A 19,529-nucleotide genomic window follows, 5' to 3' on the forward strand; every position below is an offset into this window, starting at 1 on the left:
GATTCTCTGAAACTCCTGGAACCTATGTGGGCACTTCTCGTTTAACTTCTTCCCCATACTGATTGTGTGTTAATCGTTGTTTTCCCTTTTATTTTCCCGTCCAGGAAGAGGTCCCTGCTTTTATGATTGGCTACTATTTTTTTCAATTTTTGTGGTACTAAGCCATTGCTATGACCACAGCACAGTAATCGGATAACCATAGGAATAAAAGTCATGTGATCAATATGCTTAAGAACTGTGTAACTCTATTGTGCCTGATCGTTTTTTAACACTGTGTCGTGTTTTGTTAATCTGATATTTGGAACTGACGCTGCAGTTAACTGCGGGAACATGGGGTAACGCCTAAAGGAACAGTACGGTAACCAGTACCACATCCACTGGTCGTTGATGCGGTGCGTCGATTCTCGCACTCACCTCCCTGTGTCGCGAGCTTGCGGATTGCGCATTATGGTACACTAGAATGTCAAGTTAGATCGGCTAAGACTGTCGTCATTCTCTGATTCCCTGTGTTACATTCTGACGTCATCAGTGGTGTCTCATTATTGTGCAACGAGTGCGTACCAAATTGACATAACCAGTCTTTGTACTAAATTCGAAATGATGTGAGCACATACTGTGCAGAAACTGTAGAACTGTTTTACTTTCTGTGAAATTCCATTTATAATTTTTTTATGAATCGATGAATACAGACAAATAATAATGATGAAACCACAGTTACTAGATGAAGAGTGTTGATAGTTTCATGAACAGAACCACATATTTTATAGTGTAATATTAAAAAAATTACATATAGGTTTTGCTATGGATTAAGCCTGTCGTATTTCAAGATGGGCCGGCCGCGGTGGTCTAGCGGTTCTAGGCGCGCAGTCCGGAACCGCGCGACTGCTACGGTCGCAGGTTCGAATCCTGCCTCGGGCATGGATGTGTGTGATGTCCTTGGGTTAGTTAGGTTTAAGTAGTTCTAAGTTCTAGGGGACTGATGACCACAGATGTTAAGTCCCATAGTTCTCAGAGCCATTTTTTGAACCATTTCAAGATGAAAACGTCTTTTAATACGAGGTTCGCAGTGAATAGTATATTTCACAGTAGGAAGTACACACACAATGGAGTTATCTTCAATCGAATATATTAATTCTATATAATATTGATATGCGTATATGGTCATAGTAGCGTGTCCTCTTCTCTATATAGTACAGCAGAACTACAGCTTACAGAGTTTCCGTACACTACAAGTGCAGAAGATCAAATATTCACGTTCACTTCACAAATATAAATACACATATTTCTTTTTTATCGTAACAGTTAGTTAGAAATTCCCGTCAAATATTAGTCACTACATTATTCTTAAGAAAGAATTAAAAATAAAACACACACTTCCACTAACTAGGTTTTTGTACCGTTCCTTCATTCCAATCAACTGTCACGCATAGTGCTTCACTTAACATTTGACAGTAACTTCTCTTCAAATAAAGCACTCCCGTACAGACACCCATTAACGAAAAATGTCTTCAAGATCATTTTCAGTGAAACAGTACAACCTCTGTGTCATTTATATGTTATTGTCTTGTACAAAGGTTAGGAAAATAGAAGAGCCGCTTTCGCTTAGGAATGATAAGAACTAGGGAGATTAAGTTTTCTAGTTCTAAGTAACGGATATTCACTGAATCAAATATAATTTTAATGTTTCTGTACATTTTCCATCATGGTCGATTTACTTGAGACCCTACCATGGCGACCATATTCACATGCTAACGGGAAGAATTCAGTTTCATCTACATACAGTAAACTGCTGCCAGTCTTTCGAAACAACATATGAAACATAAGTTGTCTCTTACAACGCTGCATTCGATATACTGGTTGCTTCATTCAGTACCAGAGACATTCCATTGAGCAGTACACCGCTGCAGTCATTTTCATAAAACCGGTCAAGCTTTAACGAATTTCTTCCAAACGACAAATTCCTCACCCTGAGACAGATGATAACGGTACAAGAAAAATAATCTGTCTTGGTGTTAATCTATGAGTTCACAGAAAAACTGTGCTCGATAGGGCAATACATTGCAAATGAAGAAGACGGTACATAAAGATCTTATTCAAGGCTTTCTTAGGAATGGTGTCCAATGCTTTCATGGAATGTTAACAATCCCGTGTTGCTCAACGACCCAGTGTTACTTCTTCGATTGGACGTCACTTCGCGACTCGCGTGTCAGCAAACTAACCCGGAAACTCTACCTGGAAAGGGTACCGAAAATTTCAAATGCAGTCCGAGACACGTGTGATTCCTCAAGAATTTCCAGAACTGAGAGGTGAAGGCTATGTTAAAGGCAGACTTAAGTATTCCCAAGGCCGACCATTATTCAGCCCTACCACCTTTCCAATTACAGACACGCAGTGTCACACTTGAATATTAGGGCCGACTTTCAGGAATTATCGCCGTGTGACCATACTTGACAGTTTCTTTGTAGTCCTAATTGGATACCACAGATAGTTTCTCTTCCTCGAGAAGAGTAGCGATGTGCCGGGTCACACAGCTGATCGCTGGTGACATTCTTTTTTTTTTTTTTTGTAACTATAGATGATTAATATACTGACTGACTGAAGAAGAATGCTCAGATTTCAGTTTATTATAGATAAACAGTAAAAGACAGAAACACATAGCTCATGTCACTGCGTAGAGCAAGTTTCGAAACAGTTGCGCTGTTGTTCGTTTGTAGCGGAAAGGCGACTATACCACGAGAGAAATTACTTCGTGTGCTGAAATTTGTGTTAAGTCAAGCCACTGTTCAAATGCAACGTGCATGCTGCCGTCGGCTCAACAAGAAGCCGACTCTGCACAAGCAGAATTATGACTGACATACAAAATTCTTGGAGTCTGGCTGCACATGCAAAGGGAAGAGTACTCGTCGGTCACGCACTGCTGATGAAAATGTCGAGCGTGTGCGTTCACCCGGAGGTCTCGGAAGTCCACAAGACGGGTAGGTCAGGAACTTCAACTTCCTCAAACAACGGTGTGGCGTGTTCCGAAACGACGCCCTCACATGAAGCATTACAAGTAGCAGTTGCTGCAGAAATGGCGTCCATGACAGAAAGTATAAATTTTGCATTTCATTTCTCAAGGATATGGCAGAGGACTCTTATTCCGAACGACTCGTCTTTTCTGACGAATCGAAGTTTGATCCATCGGGTAAAGTAAACCACCATAATGTAAGAATTAGAGGTATCACGAAATCCTGGGTCGTCATTGAACATGAGACACTTAGAACCTTGACGTGTTTTGTGTAGTTTCTGTTCACAAAGCTTATGAAACTTTCTTTCTTGCGGAGGAAACTGCCAGGAATACCTGGCCATGCTGCAAAATTTGTTGTTTCCTCAGTGTCACACAGATTCCATTGTTTTCGTTTTTATGCATGGCGCTGCCCTACCTCACTTTGAGCTTGAGGTGCGGAGTTCTCTTAATAACACCATTCCACAACGTTGGACTGCAAGAAATGGACAACAAAGTGTTGTTCACTGCTTTTGGGCCCAAGGTCACCGTCCCTCACTTCTTGAAAATTTTCTGTGGGTGTAAGTAAAAGGCAGAGTATTTGTCCTACCTATGGCAGCTACTCTTCAAGAGCTGAGAAATCGAATTCTTGAAGCTGTCAATTCAATAAACAGGGTCCTGTTGGAATGTAATGGACTGACGCTTTAATGTTTCTCGAGCAAGTTACGGTACTCATGTTGCGTATAATAGCATAGTGTCTGTGCCACCGTAAAACTCTGTACCTTTCTCATCCAGTGAGGTACGCAATATGTTTCTACGTTTCAGTGTTTACTGTAATAAACAATTGAAAGCTGTCCTATCTTTTTGAATCACCCCGAACCGTACTTTCGTGATGGAAGAAGAATTTTTACCACAGAACAGTACCGTTAATCCATGCGAAAGCTGCAGATTATCTTACGCCAGACTTAAGGCGCTTCAACCTACACCACCAAAAATGCTAGGTACCCGCTCAGCACAAAAGGACTTATACCATCTGTGAAATCAGAAGCCCCCACACTTCTGGCTTAGTTCCATCGGGTTTCTGTGAGTATGGATGATATGGGGAAGGGGTTTGACATTACTATCGCTCTCGTCTTTCAAAATGTTTTCGAATGACCGCTCTCAAAAGGTCAACGAACGTGCACTCGTGACGTGGAAATAAATTTAGCAGCAATGCAGTGATTCAAAATGACCATAAGCTAATACACGTTTCGAAAGGATTAATCGGCTAGGACTTTCACACATATTTTTACTAATGCTACAGTATACTGCGCAATACTTTTTGACCTATTATTGTACATAGAGGATTGGTACTTCTACAACACTTCAGATTCCGCGATTTTCCGCAACGCCCTTATGAAATACACTGGTTTATATCTAGAGTTCCAGTCACCCTTAATCTTGTCGCCGTTAGATTTGATCTCCACTCGGTTTGCATTAAACTTCACAGATATTCCACTAGAAGTTGGAACAAGAAGTAACGTGAATTAGAACACTTGTGTTGTCCTGATTGCTGAAGACAGTGGGTAGAGAGAGTCGTTCGCCATCGGAGAGAGAGCAGGTACGATGGAAAAGGTGGGGCAGTAGTAGACTGCACTGTGGCGCCGCTGATGGTAGAGGTTCTCAGCCGTAGCGCCCGCACTGCGCGAGCAGAAGGGGCTGTCCCTCGTCCCGGTGTCAGACGGCCCACGCCACCTTGGAGGTGCCGACTGGCGCCACGGATCCAGGCCCTCCCGCGGCGGGGACCTCCAGCGCCACGACACTCACAGACACTGGCGGCGGCGGCGCCAGCGCCTCCAGGGGTCAGTCGGGGTCGTAGCGCCAGTCGACGCGCAGCAGCGCGCACTCGGCGGTCAGCGTGCCGGCCGCCAGGCACAGTAGCACCTGCCAGACACATGCGCCAGTCCACATTCGTAACGGCATCTCGAAAAGATGTCAGTTATATCTAGCTGTACGTGTACCACATGTACATAGTTATTTGTGAGACAGATACTCGTTGGACATTGTCAATGAGGAAATGTGAGTTTCACAATTTGAGTACCGTGTCCGTCTAATAAATGGGGGAGCAATTTTGACTAAAGTCACAGATGTCCTCCCAATCCAAAGGCTAGAGGAAGAGTAGGATTTAACATTCTTTATTGCTTTCCTATATTTTGCATTTTTCTGTTGTTCGAAAATAAATAACTTGATGGTATCTAGTTATATTTCTTCTACTCATTATAAGCATTCATCATTATCGATCTTCTAATGAAACTAGAGTAGAATATCACCACCACTCACCACCACTCACGCTTGCTAGTCGACTCCTGACCAAGTGAGCCAGTATGTCGCCTAGCGAGTGAATGAAGGCGTAATCTGGAGAGGAACCAAGCTGTATTAGATATTATTGGGAGAGTTAAATGAAATAAAACAAAAATAAACGCCTTCCATAAGTAAGAAGCGAAGTGATATGCGAGGAATAATACTAATTAACCCTCGTAAAATTTACGATTGCTGTTCTGAATGAAACAGAACTTTTGTACTTAATTTGATATGTGACGTACCACTGGAGATCTAATAATTATAGTTAACTATGTTATGAAAAGAGCAGAATGCTAATCAACATATAGAGGAGATTGTGAGACGCAGATAGGCACAAGAGAAAGACTGTCCATTAAGTAAGTTTTCGCCCAAAAAGGCCTTCATCCGATTAGATAACAAAACACACACACGCACACAAGGTCTGTTCACACAAGCATACCACATTGTTTTGGATACTGAGGTCAGATTTCGAGCAGCAGTGCATGATGAGTGAAGCATTCTGGGTTGAGTGGTGGAGGTAAGGGGTTGGGAGGGGGAGGGTAAGCGATGCACGGCTGGGGGACAGTAAAGTGCTGCCTGTGGTAGCATGTAGGGATAAGATGGAGAGAGGGCAGGGCAGCTAGGTGAACTCGGTTGGTTAGACAGACGACAGGGGTGGGTTTGGGGGAGGTTCAAATGGTTCAAATCGCTCTGAGCACTGTGGGCCTTAGTTCTCAGGTCATCAGTCCCCTAGAACTTGGAACTTCTTAAACCTAACTACTCTAAGGACATCACACATATACATGCCCGAGGCAGGATTCAAACCTGCGACCGTAGCGGTCGTGCGGTGCCAGACTGTAGCGCCTAGAACCACTCGGCCACTCCGGCCAGCTTTGGGGGAGGGTTGGCAGTGGCTAAAGAGAGAAGTAAAAAGAGTACAGAGATCTGTTAGCGGAATAGAGTGCGGTGCAGAGCTGGAATGGGGACAGGGAAAGGGATAGGTAGGTGTGGAACAATAACTAAAGGTTGAGATAGGAAGTTTACAGTAATTTTGGATATATTATAGGCTGGAAGCTTACCAGTTTGACAGTCTTTTTGTTGTGGTTATCTGCGACTCAGCATCTCTGCTACACGGTGAACCAGTTATTTTCATAATATTTTCATTATCACATCCTGGATTTTCCATCGTTTAATTGTAATTAACTAATGCAGGACTTATAAAGTATAACTTCCTTTGAATAAAATGTGGGATGGTAAACCTTACGATGGCTTAGCAGCATTTCAGAGGTGTAGAAATATGAAGCTGGATTCTAGTATAATATGTTCAAGGATGGAAGGTTTGAAATAACATGAGCATGACGAGTAATAGCAAAACAATATTTTTATCTAAACTACGGTAAATTTCATGGGGGGAAATGTCCAGAATTGCCTTCTCAGAGTAAAGAGTAAAAATTAAAATGGTAATCCTGTAAAGAACAACAGTCCGAACTGAACTTAATTAACTCCAAAGTGCCAGTGCGAGGTGTTTTGGACACTCCATACACAAAAACCTGCTGATATTATTGAGTAAAGTGGTGGTATTTCGCACCCATTCAAGTAATATTATACACTATTAGGTTTGCGCATTTTATTCGATCAGAGATCGAGATATACAATAAATGATCGGATAATTTATCATTTATTTGGTTGACACTGGGTAACACCACACACTAACATAATGTAGCATTGTACACTTGGGAACTGATCTGAGTTGGACACTGACACCAGGGAGCGCTGACCATTAAAGCGCCAATCGGTGGAAGGGAGGTTAGAAAAGAAGCCATGCTGTGTTCGACCAGGGGAGAGATGTTTTTACTGCTCCGAAGAGAACAGAGTGGCGACAGTTGGGTTTACAGCCCTGCTGGCAGTGTCCCAGTGGCAAGATTTGTGAGCGGATTCGAGACGCAGTCCTGCCACTAAAAGAATTAATTAAAACAGCCAGCTGTTGGCAGCCAGGGATGGAGACCGATAGCATCTTACAAGATGACATCCTTTTAGTACAGAGGATTACACGGGGGTCACGAACGGCGGGCGCGAGTGGACCTTTCGAGATCTCTCGGGAGGCCGTGAGCCAGGTTTCCCGCCAAATAAGTAGGGAAATGGTTCTGATATATATGGAATCCATAGTCGGAGGAAGAGTTGTAGGATGTTCAAGGACAGTCTTCTATGCGGAGCATGAACTGCAGTTGATCGGCTGTCAGTTTCATAGCTCGTGTAGTGGCGGCATGGCTTTTGTAACGACTGCTGGGATTCATTGGAGGGAGCGCACACGCAGACGCCACGAGCCTTGTTGGAAACCGGTGTATGGCTTGTAAAGGTGACCCTCCGGCGGGTGTCAGAAGAGGCCATACTGTGCGGGGGGCAACTTAGAAACCCTGCTGACAATAGCGTCAGTGAAGAGTCTCACTTTTACAGTTTGCAAAGTGTCGATTTCGCTACTGGGAGCGAGTTAAGTCGTTTCTCTGTAAGTAGAGTGAGATTTCTTTGCTTCTCTGTTTAGTCTGAAGCATACTGAGGTGCAGCTTTATGAATGAATACTTGTGTTGAGTTTCTGTTTCTGGCTTACGAGCAGACAGCAGTCTTCATTCGTGTTCCGTGTTGCACTGAAGTAGTTCCAGCTCTAGGAATTTGCGGACAGTATATTCCGTTCACTGTGTAGACAGAATTTATACGTACGCAACGTACGTCCATTGCGTGACGATAAAGGGCACCGAGCATCTCGATGCAGCATTACCACCTCTTCCAGTACTGTGACCGTTGATATACGCACCACGTTCAGCAGATAGGATAACCATCACAATAAATGTATGGAGTTACATTTGCCTATTCTCTGAGCTTTTTACTAACAGTGCCAATCAGGGTGCAGATTTTCCGTTTGTTGGAGCTAATCAGTGACAGACAACTTCGTGTGTCCGTCTAATAAATGGGGGAGCAGTTGTGAGTAAAGTCACAGATGTCCTCCCAATCCCTAGGCTAGAAGAAGAGTGTGATTTAACATTCTTTATTGCCTTTCTATGTTTTTGCATTTTTCTGTTGTTTGAAAATAAATAACTTGATGGTATCTAGTGGTATTTCTTCCACTCGTTCTGTCTGTGCGGCGCGGGATTAGCCGAGCGGTCTGTGGCGCTGCAGTCATGGACTGTGCGGCTGGTCCCGGCGGAGGTTCGAGTCCTCCCTCGGGCATGGGTGTGTGTGTTTGTCCTTAGGATAATTTAGGTTAAGTAGTGTGAAAGCTTAGGGACTGATGACCTTAGCAGTTAAGTCCCATAAGATTTCACACGCATTTGAACATTTGAACATTCTGTCTGTTCAACATTATCGACCTTTTAAGGAAACTAGAGTGAAATAGCACCACCACTATATACCTCTTCTTATTTATTCGGCTAGTTGTAGGTTGTCAGTGCAGGGATGTTGCTAATTCATTTATGGGCGTGACATTCCAATGGCGGACACACGTCTTATGTACACCAACACCACATCGTTTACAGTTACTTAAAATTTTCATAAAAAATTGTTTGAAAGTTCTGTTAGCTTTCTATCTAACAGCTATGCAAGTAACTAAAAGTGGAATACTGTACATTTTAGCTGTCATTGTTGTTCATTTGCCAAAAACCTACAGTGGGGAGCTCAGGTCAACCCGAACGATTCCTGATACAACAAAAAGCAATATAATACAAAACGTAATTTTTTTTAAATTTTTACATCCGTTTCATTTTTGTCGCATTTTGTGATGAATTAAGTTAACCTATAGTTGTATAGTACCGCTATTCTAAATCTAGATCTACAGGATTACTCTGCAGTACAAACTTAAGTCCATGGTAGAGGATTCATCGAACCACTTTCACAATATTTCTCGACCGTTCCATTTCCCAACAGTGCGGGGAAAACGAACACATTAATCTTTCTGAACTAGCTCTCATTTCTTATACCTTGTTACTATGATCATTTCTTTATATATTAAACATAATCGCATTTGAGGGAGACCGTTTGAGATTTAAATTTCGTGAAAAGATTTCGTCGCAACCAAACAAGCCCTTGTTCTAAAGATCGCTACCCTACTCTCATATCATCTCAGTAACACACACTCTCTCTCTCTCTCTCTCTCTCTATCTGTCTCTCTCTCTCTCCCGCTATTTTGCTATAATACAAAACGACTTGCCCCTTTCTGAAGTTTTCCACTGTTCTCCACTCAATCTCACAAAGACCACATACTGCACCGCTAAACTGTTGCAGCGAATGCACAAGCCTCTTTAGCAGTCCTGTTGCTTTTAAGTGCTCTGCAATTAAAACGCTGTCTTAGGTTTGACCCACACCCCACAACATTATCTATGCGAATCATCCAATTTCTGTTCTTTATAATTTTAATTCCTACATATATGGCTGAATTGACAGGCTTGAAATGTATCTGATTTATCAAGTAATCCAAGCGTAACCGATTTTTTTGAATACTCGTGAGGACGAGTTCACAATTTTCAACATTTAGAGACAACTCGCACTTACCACATGATACCGATATCTTGTCTAAAACATTTTTCAGTTGTTATTGATTTCCTTATGACTTTACTATGACAATATCAAGTCAAGAAGGCTGCTCATATTTTCTTCTAAATGTAAGTTACGAACAGCAGGAGGCCTACAATACTTCTTGGGGTACGTCATATATCACTTCTGTTTTACTCGATGGCTTTCCGTCAGATACAGATGACTGTGACCTTTCTGACAGGAAATCACGACTCAAGTCACACATCTGACATGGCACTTTATTGGCAATAAATTTCCATAGAAGCTACTGTGAAGGAACAGTATCAAATGCCTTTTGTAAATCTAAAAATATGGAATCAGTTCGCGATTACTATCCTTAACACTCATTACTTCATGAGAATAAAGAGCTAGCTATGTGTCAGAAGAGTAATATTTCCTGAATCCGTGCTGTCAGTTGAAACATTTCTTCAAGGTAATTCATAATATTTTTCCAAAAACATAATGCAGATCTACGTTAGTGATATGAGTCTGTAATTCATTGGATTGCTCTTAATAGCTTTCCTTAGTATCCATGTGACCTGTACAATTTTTCAATATTTAGGTATGGATCTCTCGTCGAGCTAGCGGTTGTATATACACTCATGAAAAAAAGTTCTGCATCACCTCGGTTCTGAGAGTTCCAAAACCTGATCATGAAAACCGCACATTGCATGCTGTACCATACAGAAAGACCTTTAGACGTTGTGGTCCAGACTGCTGCACACACCGGTACCTCTAATACCCAGCAGCACGTCCTCTTGCATTGATGCAAGCCTGTATTCGGCGTAGATCCCTCACAGTAGTTGGTGTGTCACGTCGTCCATAAACAGTCCTTTTCAATCTATCCTAGGCATGTTAGACAGGGTTCATGTATGGAGAACATGCTGGCCACTCTAGTCGAGCGATGTCGTTATTCTGAAGGAAGTAATTCACAAGTCGTGCACGATTTGGACACAAATTGTCGTCCATGAAGACAAATGCCTTCCAAATATGTTGCCGATATGGTTGCGTTATCGGTCGGAGGATGGCATTCACCTATGGTACAGCCATTACGGCGCCTTCCATGACCGCCAGCGGCGTACGCCGGCCCCACATAATGCCACCCTAAAACAGCATGGAACCTCCACCTTGCTGCACTCGCTGGACAGTGCTTATAAGAGGTTGAGCTTGACCGGGTTTCCTCCCAACACGTCTCCGACGATTGTCTGGTTGATGGCTTATGCGACATTCATCGGTGAAGAGAACGTGATGCCAATACTGAGCGGTCCATTCGGCATGTTGTTGGGCCCATCTGTACCGAGCTGTATGCTGTCGTGGTTGCAAAGATGGACCTCGCCATGGTCGTCGGGAGTGAAGTTGCGCATCATGAAGCCTATTCCACACTGTTTGAGTGGTAACCCGATGTCCTGTGGCTGCACGAAAAGCATTATTCAACACGTTGGCGTTGCTGTCAGGGTTCCTCCGAGCCATAATCCGTAGGTAGCGTTCATCCACTGCAGTAGTAGCCCTTGGACTGCCTGAGCGAGGCATGTAATCGTCAGTTCCTGTCTCTCTGTATCTCTTCCATGTCCGAACAACATCGCTTTGGTTCACTCGGAGACGCCTGGACACTTCCCTTGTTGTTAGCCCTTCCTGGCACAAAGTAACAATTCGGACGCGATCGAGCCGCGGTATTGACCATCTAGGCATAGTTGAACTACAGACAACACGAACCGTGTATCTCCTTCCTGGTGGAATGAGTATCACTGATCGGCTGGCGGACCTCTTCCGTCTAATAGGAACTGCTCATGCATGCTTATTTACATATTTGACCGGGCTCAGTGACATCTCTGAACAGTCAAAGGGACTGTGTCTGTGATACAATACCCACAGTCAACGTCTATCTTCAGTCGTTTTGGGAACCACGGTGATGCAAAACTTTTTTGAACGTGTTTATTTATTAAGTATTTAGATATTATAGAACTGTTAATAACGTCAGATAATAAAACGATATTATAAATTTGATAATACTAAATTACATAAACATCACTTAATTTGGAGTATCAGTTAAATCAATACGAACATAAGCCCTTTGGTCTGTCAAATGTCAAAATGCGTGTAGCACCAGAATCGTTGGTGAGCTAATAAATCAAGAGAAGCAAAATTCTTACTCAGCTTTTGTACCGCTGCGCATAGATATCCAATATTTACAAATACTGTGTGGTAAGCTCAGATAATAAGAAAATATTTTGATACGTTGTCTACACAAAACCTGGCTTTTGTCATGCTTTCTTGGGCAGGAGGCATATTTTGCGATGGTGTGGCTGGGTAATGGACCGTAGAGAGATTATGTAGGATAAACTGAGAGTTTATTATGGAAGTCAATGAAGATGATGTTTTGTTGGTGGTGGAGTGTAGTAGGAGAAGGGTAGTTGGAGGGAGAAATTTAGAGCCGTGACTATGAATGAATGGAGGAGTAACTGTCGAAACAGATTTTCGGACTTTGGGGAGGGCATCCGATCCGTGACGTGGGTAGAACATGAATTACGTATGAAACCCTACAAAAGTCGGCGATTAATGAATGCAGGTCCTGTCATAGCAACCGATGCTGTACTGTGAAGGACTGAAATGTGTTCCTCCTGCTGAATGTAAGAAGCTCGGGAAACTAGAAAAAGTAATCCTGCCTCCATATCAGAACAATAACGACTGTAGTTGTATTTAAACGGAAACCAGACTTCATGAATAAGGTTAATAGATAAGTAGTTATTTTTAAGAAGCGATGCGAAGGTTTCAAGAGTACTCCATGCTAGTTTTCTTTAGTAATCCTGTCGGGTGGAAATCCAATCAGCGGTTACAGTGACGTAAGACAATCTGATTGTCATCGTCAGCAGGTCAACGATAGGCTGGCTTCAGCCCGATGAGAAGATCATTTGATGATCCCAATGTGTTAACTATTCCGCACACGATTTTTAGGAATACGGTAAAATGGGAAGAAGATTACAATATGGTAAAGGTAGCGGATCAGACATTAATGATTCAAAAAGTCTAAGTCTGCAACTAACGGAGATTTCGCGAGACAGTATTGATAAAAGGCTACGTCAATAGCCCAAAAATATTTTATCGGGCGACTGTCAGCAGAATCAATATACTTGGAAAAGTGTATGATACACACTGTGCTGTTTTACAATACATTTATTCACTACCGGTAATGATTATGGACCATTTTCACAGGGTTAGTACAAAAATGAAAACACAGTGAAAATTATGAATATCAACAAAACTGCATTTTCATGAGAATTATTAGTAGGAAAAATTAAGTCATAACCTCTACCGGGGCTGCGATTAGGACTACTTCCTTTATAATAAATATTATGTGTATGCGAGGTAGTGGCTGTTAAGTAATATTAAGACACAGCGGTACGTTCCTAGAGTCACGCTCTCATGTCTTCACCCGTGTTTCGATCTGACACAGACGTACTTTGAAGCTGAAAGTAGCAGTCATAAAACAGGGTCTCTGGAAAAAAAAGGCTCGTCGACCTACTGGTCTGTTAAGATTCGTCTGTATCAGATCACCTCACGGTTACCAAAATTCAACATTTATGTTGGAAATCGGTAATATGTGTTGATAATGTTTCGTTGTGTGTTGTGTGGTGAATTAATAGAACCAGGATTACTAGCACTCAACAGAGGACCACCATAATTCCCAAGGACATACGAGTACATTGTGCCATAGAAGAAATAACTGTTGCAACCTGAAAATCTAATGAAACACACTTCTTTCCCCTGTGAATCGAAAGTTGCTGCAGGACAAGTAAACTGACGTCTTCCTCGGCATAATGAAGCACACGCCAGATTTTATCCAGGAAAAGCCATTCGCGTTATTCCGTCTGATTACCTCCCTAAGGACTTAACCGTTACATCTCGACTGGTCTGAGCAGTGCCAAGGCTAGTTGAAACGGACTTTAACATTGCGAGAAATAACAATTAACAGGCGCCAACACTAACGTCAACTAGTTGTCACCATAGCTGTGCCATACCTGGGAAGAAACTGAATGTACGAAAAGAGGTACACGCCACTTTAGAAGGTTACCAACAATGAGCAAAGATTTTGAACCATTCCAACAAATAACTACGTAATAAAATTAATAGAAAAAGGTTTTGTTCCTAAGCGGGAGATTTAATATTACAACAGCAACCGAGAGCTTTTTAAGAAAGCCCTGTGACTTACAGCAAAAAAAAAAAAAAACCACGATATTTTTTATATATGGTTATCGCCCTGAATGACTCTAGTATGATTCTGTCGGACGTGTCTCTGGTACTTTAGCCATAATGCAGTTCCCAGTAACTATTTACTAATTCCACGCTACGTTCGCTTTTGAAGTAGCTCACTGGCAACTTCAGAGGACATACGTTCTTCATAATGGCTGGAAATAGAAAATCATTGAAACTCAAAGAAATGGGTTTCGATCAGTCATGGGCCCTGTATTGCGCAGTGCCTGCATGACTAGCCTCATCTAGCCCAGAACGCTACATGAAATTTATATAAATTGTCAATACTGCTCTGAAGTTAGGATCAGTTGCCTAACAGATCCTATGACGATTTCAAGACTCTTCACTTGTTCTCAAGAGCTGTGCAACTTCGTTAAGTACTAACAAACGGAGACGCCTACCAGAAATCGCGTATTTTCCGTTATTCAACCGGCACACTGTGTGACTTTTAGTAACTCTCGATCGGTGCCTGATGTATAAAAAGCGAATTGAAGATTAATCGAAGAAAATCTTTAGAAATGGTGAGTGTTCTTTCTTCATGTTACAAAGAGAGATCGTTATTTAGTTTGGAATGTAGCTTTCAGATGTTCATAACCCGCATTCAGTCACTCATTGACTACGTCTTTTCCATGCGGATCATGGTGGCAAGTGTTCACTTGTGAAACTGCCACGTCCTCAGAATAAGGTGCTATGGTGCAGATTCCACGTGTCAACAATATTTCCGACAGCTACCTCCAAAAATCACGAAAATAATATTTTGAGACTGGGTGTTTCAAGCCTTATGGAATAAAATTATTCTATCACAATGATTTTATCTTGGAACTTTTCCATTTGGTTCGTGTTTGCATGGAGAAACAGTAATATCAGAAACTGAGTCAGCCTTAATGCAAAACACCTTATTATTCGTTTATTTACGATGGTGATATTTGTCGCAGAAACTAGTTTGGGATAATAAAGAAATAAACGAATAACAAGGTATTTTGCATCAAGGCGGTCTAAATTTCTGATATTACTGTTATTCTATTACGCTGGCCAAATGCAGGATTAATTGATACTTCTCCTTGATATGACGTAGAGGAGAAACAGTACATACGTGACAAACACTCTACTGAACATACAGCAGATCAACACGAAGAAGAGGATGTCTAAGTAAATTAAGGACTAATGAGGGGACCTAAATCTAGCGTAAGCTGACAGTCTTCCCAACCGGTTAAGGACTAGAAGGCAATATTCACAGAAGGCAGAGCTTCAACATAGTAGTACGCAATCCCTCTACACTCTCGATCCACATAGGTGAAACTACGTCAGGGTTAATGCCAGACTCATCTGCTTGGGCTTTCGATGTCTCTGAAATTGTCTTATATGTGACCGATAAATGCCAACAGATTTAATTCCACAAAAAAAGTCTAGGACACTGCTGGCTAGAAAAGATTCAAATACAAGTTAGTGTTTCATGCATGATGATGCGCTGCACAGGGCATTTTGCGTGAGAGCTACCACCCTACGCAGGCTGCGTCCCTTGCATGTTACTCCGGCCCGTTGCTGGGGCTGTAGTGAAAGGTGTATGAACTGCACAAGTTAGGAATGGGCGTTAAAGATGATCTGAGAAATAACGGCACCATCTTGTACTTACGAGTGGTGTGACGGTGGCGGATTCTCACAAACTGATACTTTCAAACTAACGATAGGGTACAGACTGATTAATTCAGATACCTTTGTATCGACTGATCAATCCGACCGTTGCTCGGCGTAAATGCCACAAGTGGCTACTGCAGTCTGTGCGTGACGAATAGGTTCTTCGTGAAATGCTCTTCTTTTTTGACGAAGCTATGTCCACCTGGGTATGTGAAGTCACAGAATCGGCGTTCTAACTGGGAAATCATTACAAGTTACATCAAGAGCCTGCTGAATGTCGCTCCTAACTCACCTAGTTCGATTTCGTCTGAAACCTACACGCCACTGCCACACTGTCCGAGCAACGACCCAGAAAGTCATGTAATGGTCGCCACCTGCTTGCGGTAGTACTATTTCGCGGAATGCTGGCGACAGCTTTTGTGTGTTACGTGCTATTCCCTGTACAATCATATGAAAATGTAGCGTAAATGAAGAGCCTAGTGCCAATTGTGATCATGTTATATCGGAATTTCAATTTCATGTTTGCAATGTCTCTCAGAATATCGTTTGGCCACCGGAAATTCAATTGAATTTTGTGATTTAACGTTATTTGCATTTACTGCGCGGTCTCACTGCTGTAAATCAAGCAATGGACATTTCGTGATGAGGTTTGAGTTGAGCGTAGAGGAGTCCGCCGCCTGCCCAACAGGAAGAGTGACCTGGAGTCGCTGGGTCCATGTAGCGCCGTATTGCAAAACATTTAAACGTTCGTTAGCAGAGACTTCAGATTTAGCTCGGGAGGGGCCTCGTAAATGTTTCATTCCTCTTGGCCACTGTACTGAGTGATGAAGGTGAAGCTGATCATTTCTGCTGCCCACAGGCCAGGTAGGGATTCACTTCATCTGCTACAAACTATCACACTGTGCAAGGGGCAAAGAAAAAATAGGCAGATATACAGTAATACCTGGTATCCTAATCAGATACGTCATGAATCACCTGGAAAAGATGCTTCAACTCATGGTTAAGGCAAATACATGAACTTCTTCGTCTAAGTTCCACCAACTACGGTAGTTTGCTTAGCGGTGAGTTCTTTACACCAACATGGGTGACTTTCAGTACAAAACCAGTGACGAAACGATCGAGTGAAACGTACCTCTGAACCCGCAACGTAAACTTCCTAGATAGAGATTTAAGATAATGGCTGCTGTATTTTTCCGTATATTTCTCCGAATAGCCGTTTTGTTCATTTATTCAACAGAGTTTCACGATAACGAACTTGCCTATTTTTCGTACGTGGAAGGCTAGAAACGCTTCCCACTAACTTTCTCATCGGTTGATAATGGCTACTTTCTCTGTTTCGAAAATGGATGCATTCAAAGAAAACTGTGAGCATATGAAACTTAAAACCATCAGGATAGTATAGTACTGCTTCTACACAAATGCATGAAAGCACAAAAATCAAGCACACACAAGCCTCAAAGATTTCCTAACGAGACATACCTCGCTGTTTAATATAATAAGAGAATTTACTGCAGAGAAAACTTGCAGCTATAATGGCTACATTTAATAAAGTGACTGTACAGGGATTCTTTAATGAATGCAGAGAAATAAGAATAAAATACAAATTTTAGTCCCATCAGATTTTTAAAGTAGATGAGACACGACGTTCAACTGTTCCTACAAAGATATCACCAGTACTGAGCACTACTGGCAAAATAAGGATAATAAACGTTACTTAAGCTAAGAGGGGAACAAATGTGAGCGTTGCTTGCTCTGCTAGTGCTACAACACAGTTCATATCTCCGTTTGTTGTGTATTTGGGGGTTAGAATGCAGCCAGCGTATCTCGATGGAGCACCACCCGTATCTGTTGGAATTGGCGTAAATCTGAATGGATGAATGCTGAGAGCTTTGTAAAATGACTGGAGTACTGCATTAAGCAAGTGAGATCATCGGAAAGAGATCCAATCCTTTTTTATGGACAGTCATACATTGCATCCCATTTTGGAAGATTTTACTCTCTGTAGAGATAATTTCATAACGCTTCTACGTTTCGCACGTCACACAAGCCACAGATCGCAGGAGTTGGATGTGTCATGTAATGGATCTCTGAAGACTGTCGGTAGCAAAGATTCTACTGACTATCTGGCTAATCATCCAGGCCTACTGACAATACAAGACATTGCAAGAATGTTCAACACAGCCCTTAGCTAAACTGCAGCTTTAAACAATGCGATGAAAGGAATTGAGCCATTTAATTCACAAACATTTAATGACGTATACTTCGCGTTATCATTAACAACGAACAAGGCCATTCAGAAATTCCGTTCGAAATAGTTGCTCTACCTGGGATATCAGCGAATTCAACTGTAGAATTTGATGCACTAGAGAGCCTTCATCTAACTCTACAAATGCCTGTAATTTACCTCCGTTACTCAAAGCTGAACTTCTAGTAGAGCCTTCCCCAGGCACTGCACTTATTTCTATCTGCATTATCCATGTCGAACTTGATGTATTATCAGTGCTGTCCCACCTCTGAAGCCAGATATCAACGGACGCCAAATCTCCAACGTTGGCGATCTTTTGCAGGAGCTCAAAGTATAGCGTGGACTTCAATGCGATGATAATTTCCACCACGAAACTTTATCTCGAAACCTGGCAGAAAATTCAGCGAGTTTCTGGTCGTAAGTGAAGTATGTTAGCGGCAAGACACAATCAATTCCTTCTCTGCGTGGTAGAAATCGGGATACTATCGAAGGCAGTGCTGCCAAAGCAAAGTTACTAACTCAGCCTTCCGAAATTCCTTCACTCAAGAAGACGAAGTAAATATTCCAGAATTCGAATCTCGAACAGCTGCCAACATGAGAAACGTAGAAGTAAATATCCTCGCAGTAGTGAAGCAACTTAAATCACTTAATAAAAGCAAGTCTTCTGGTACAGGGTGTATACCAATTAGGTTCCTTTCGGAGTATGCTGATGCATTAGCTCCATACTTAACAATAATATAGAACCGTTCGCCCGACGAAAGATCCGTACCCAAAGATTAGAAAGTTGCACAGGTCACACCAATATTCAAGAAAGGAAGTAGGAGTAATCCACTTAATTACAGGCCCATATCGTTAACGTCGATATGCAGCGGGATTTTGGAACATATATTCGAACATTATGAATTACCCAAAAAAAGCAGTCTATTGACACAGTCAACATGGATGTAGAATACATTGTTCTTGTGAAACACAACTATCTCTTTACTCGCACGAAGTGTTGAGTGCTATTGACAAAGGATTTCAAATTGATTCCGTATTTCTGGATTTCCGGAAGCCTTTCACACTGTACCATACAAGCGGTTTGTAATGAAATTGTGGGCTTATGGAATATCGTCTGAATTATGTGACTGGATTCGTGATAGTCTGACAGAGAGGTCACAGTTCGTAGTAACTGATGGAAAGTCATCGAGTAAAACGCAAGTGATTTCTGGCGTTCCCCAAGGTAGTGTTATAGGCTCTTCGCTGTTCCTTATCTGTATAAACCATTTGGAAGACTATCTGAGTAGCTGTCTCAGGTTGTCTGCACATGACGCTGTCGTTTATCGACTCGTAAAGTCATCAGAACATCAAAACAAATTGCAAAATGATTTAGAAAAGATATCTCAATGGATTGGCAATTGACTGTAAATAACGGAAAGTATGAGGTCATCCACATGGGTGCTAAAAGGAATCCTCTAAACTTCGATTACACGGTAAATCAGTCAAATCTAAAGGCCGTAAGTTCAACTACATACCTAGGAATTACAATCACGAACAATG

At 42.0% G+C, this 19,529-nt stretch overlaps 1 protein-coding gene across 2 annotated transcripts in view; it reads right to left on the reverse strand.

Annotated features, from left to right (window-relative positions):
- Positions 1-1,060: 1,060 nt before the first annotated feature.
- The window catches only part of LOC126474198 (uncharacterized), a 154,791-nt gene continuing 136,322 nt past the window's right edge, over positions 1,061-19,529 (reverse strand). Inside the window, exon 5 of one of the 2 annotated variants that reach the window (XM_050101661.1) lies at positions 1,061-4,906. In XM_050101661.1, the coding sequence (XP_049957618.1) occupies positions 4,467-4,906 (440 nt within the window). In that variant the 3' untranslated portion in view covers positions 1,061-4,466. The remainder of the gene's footprint in view (positions 4,907-19,529) is intronic. The other variant, XM_050101662.1, reaches the window with a different exon arrangement.

This window comes from Schistocerca serialis, chromosome 4, assembly GCF_023864345.2.
Source record: "Schistocerca serialis cubense isolate TAMUIC-IGC-003099 chromosome 4, iqSchSeri2.2, whole genome shotgun sequence".
Classification (NCBI taxonomy): domain Eukaryota; kingdom Metazoa; phylum Arthropoda; class Insecta; order Orthoptera; family Acrididae; genus Schistocerca; species Schistocerca serialis.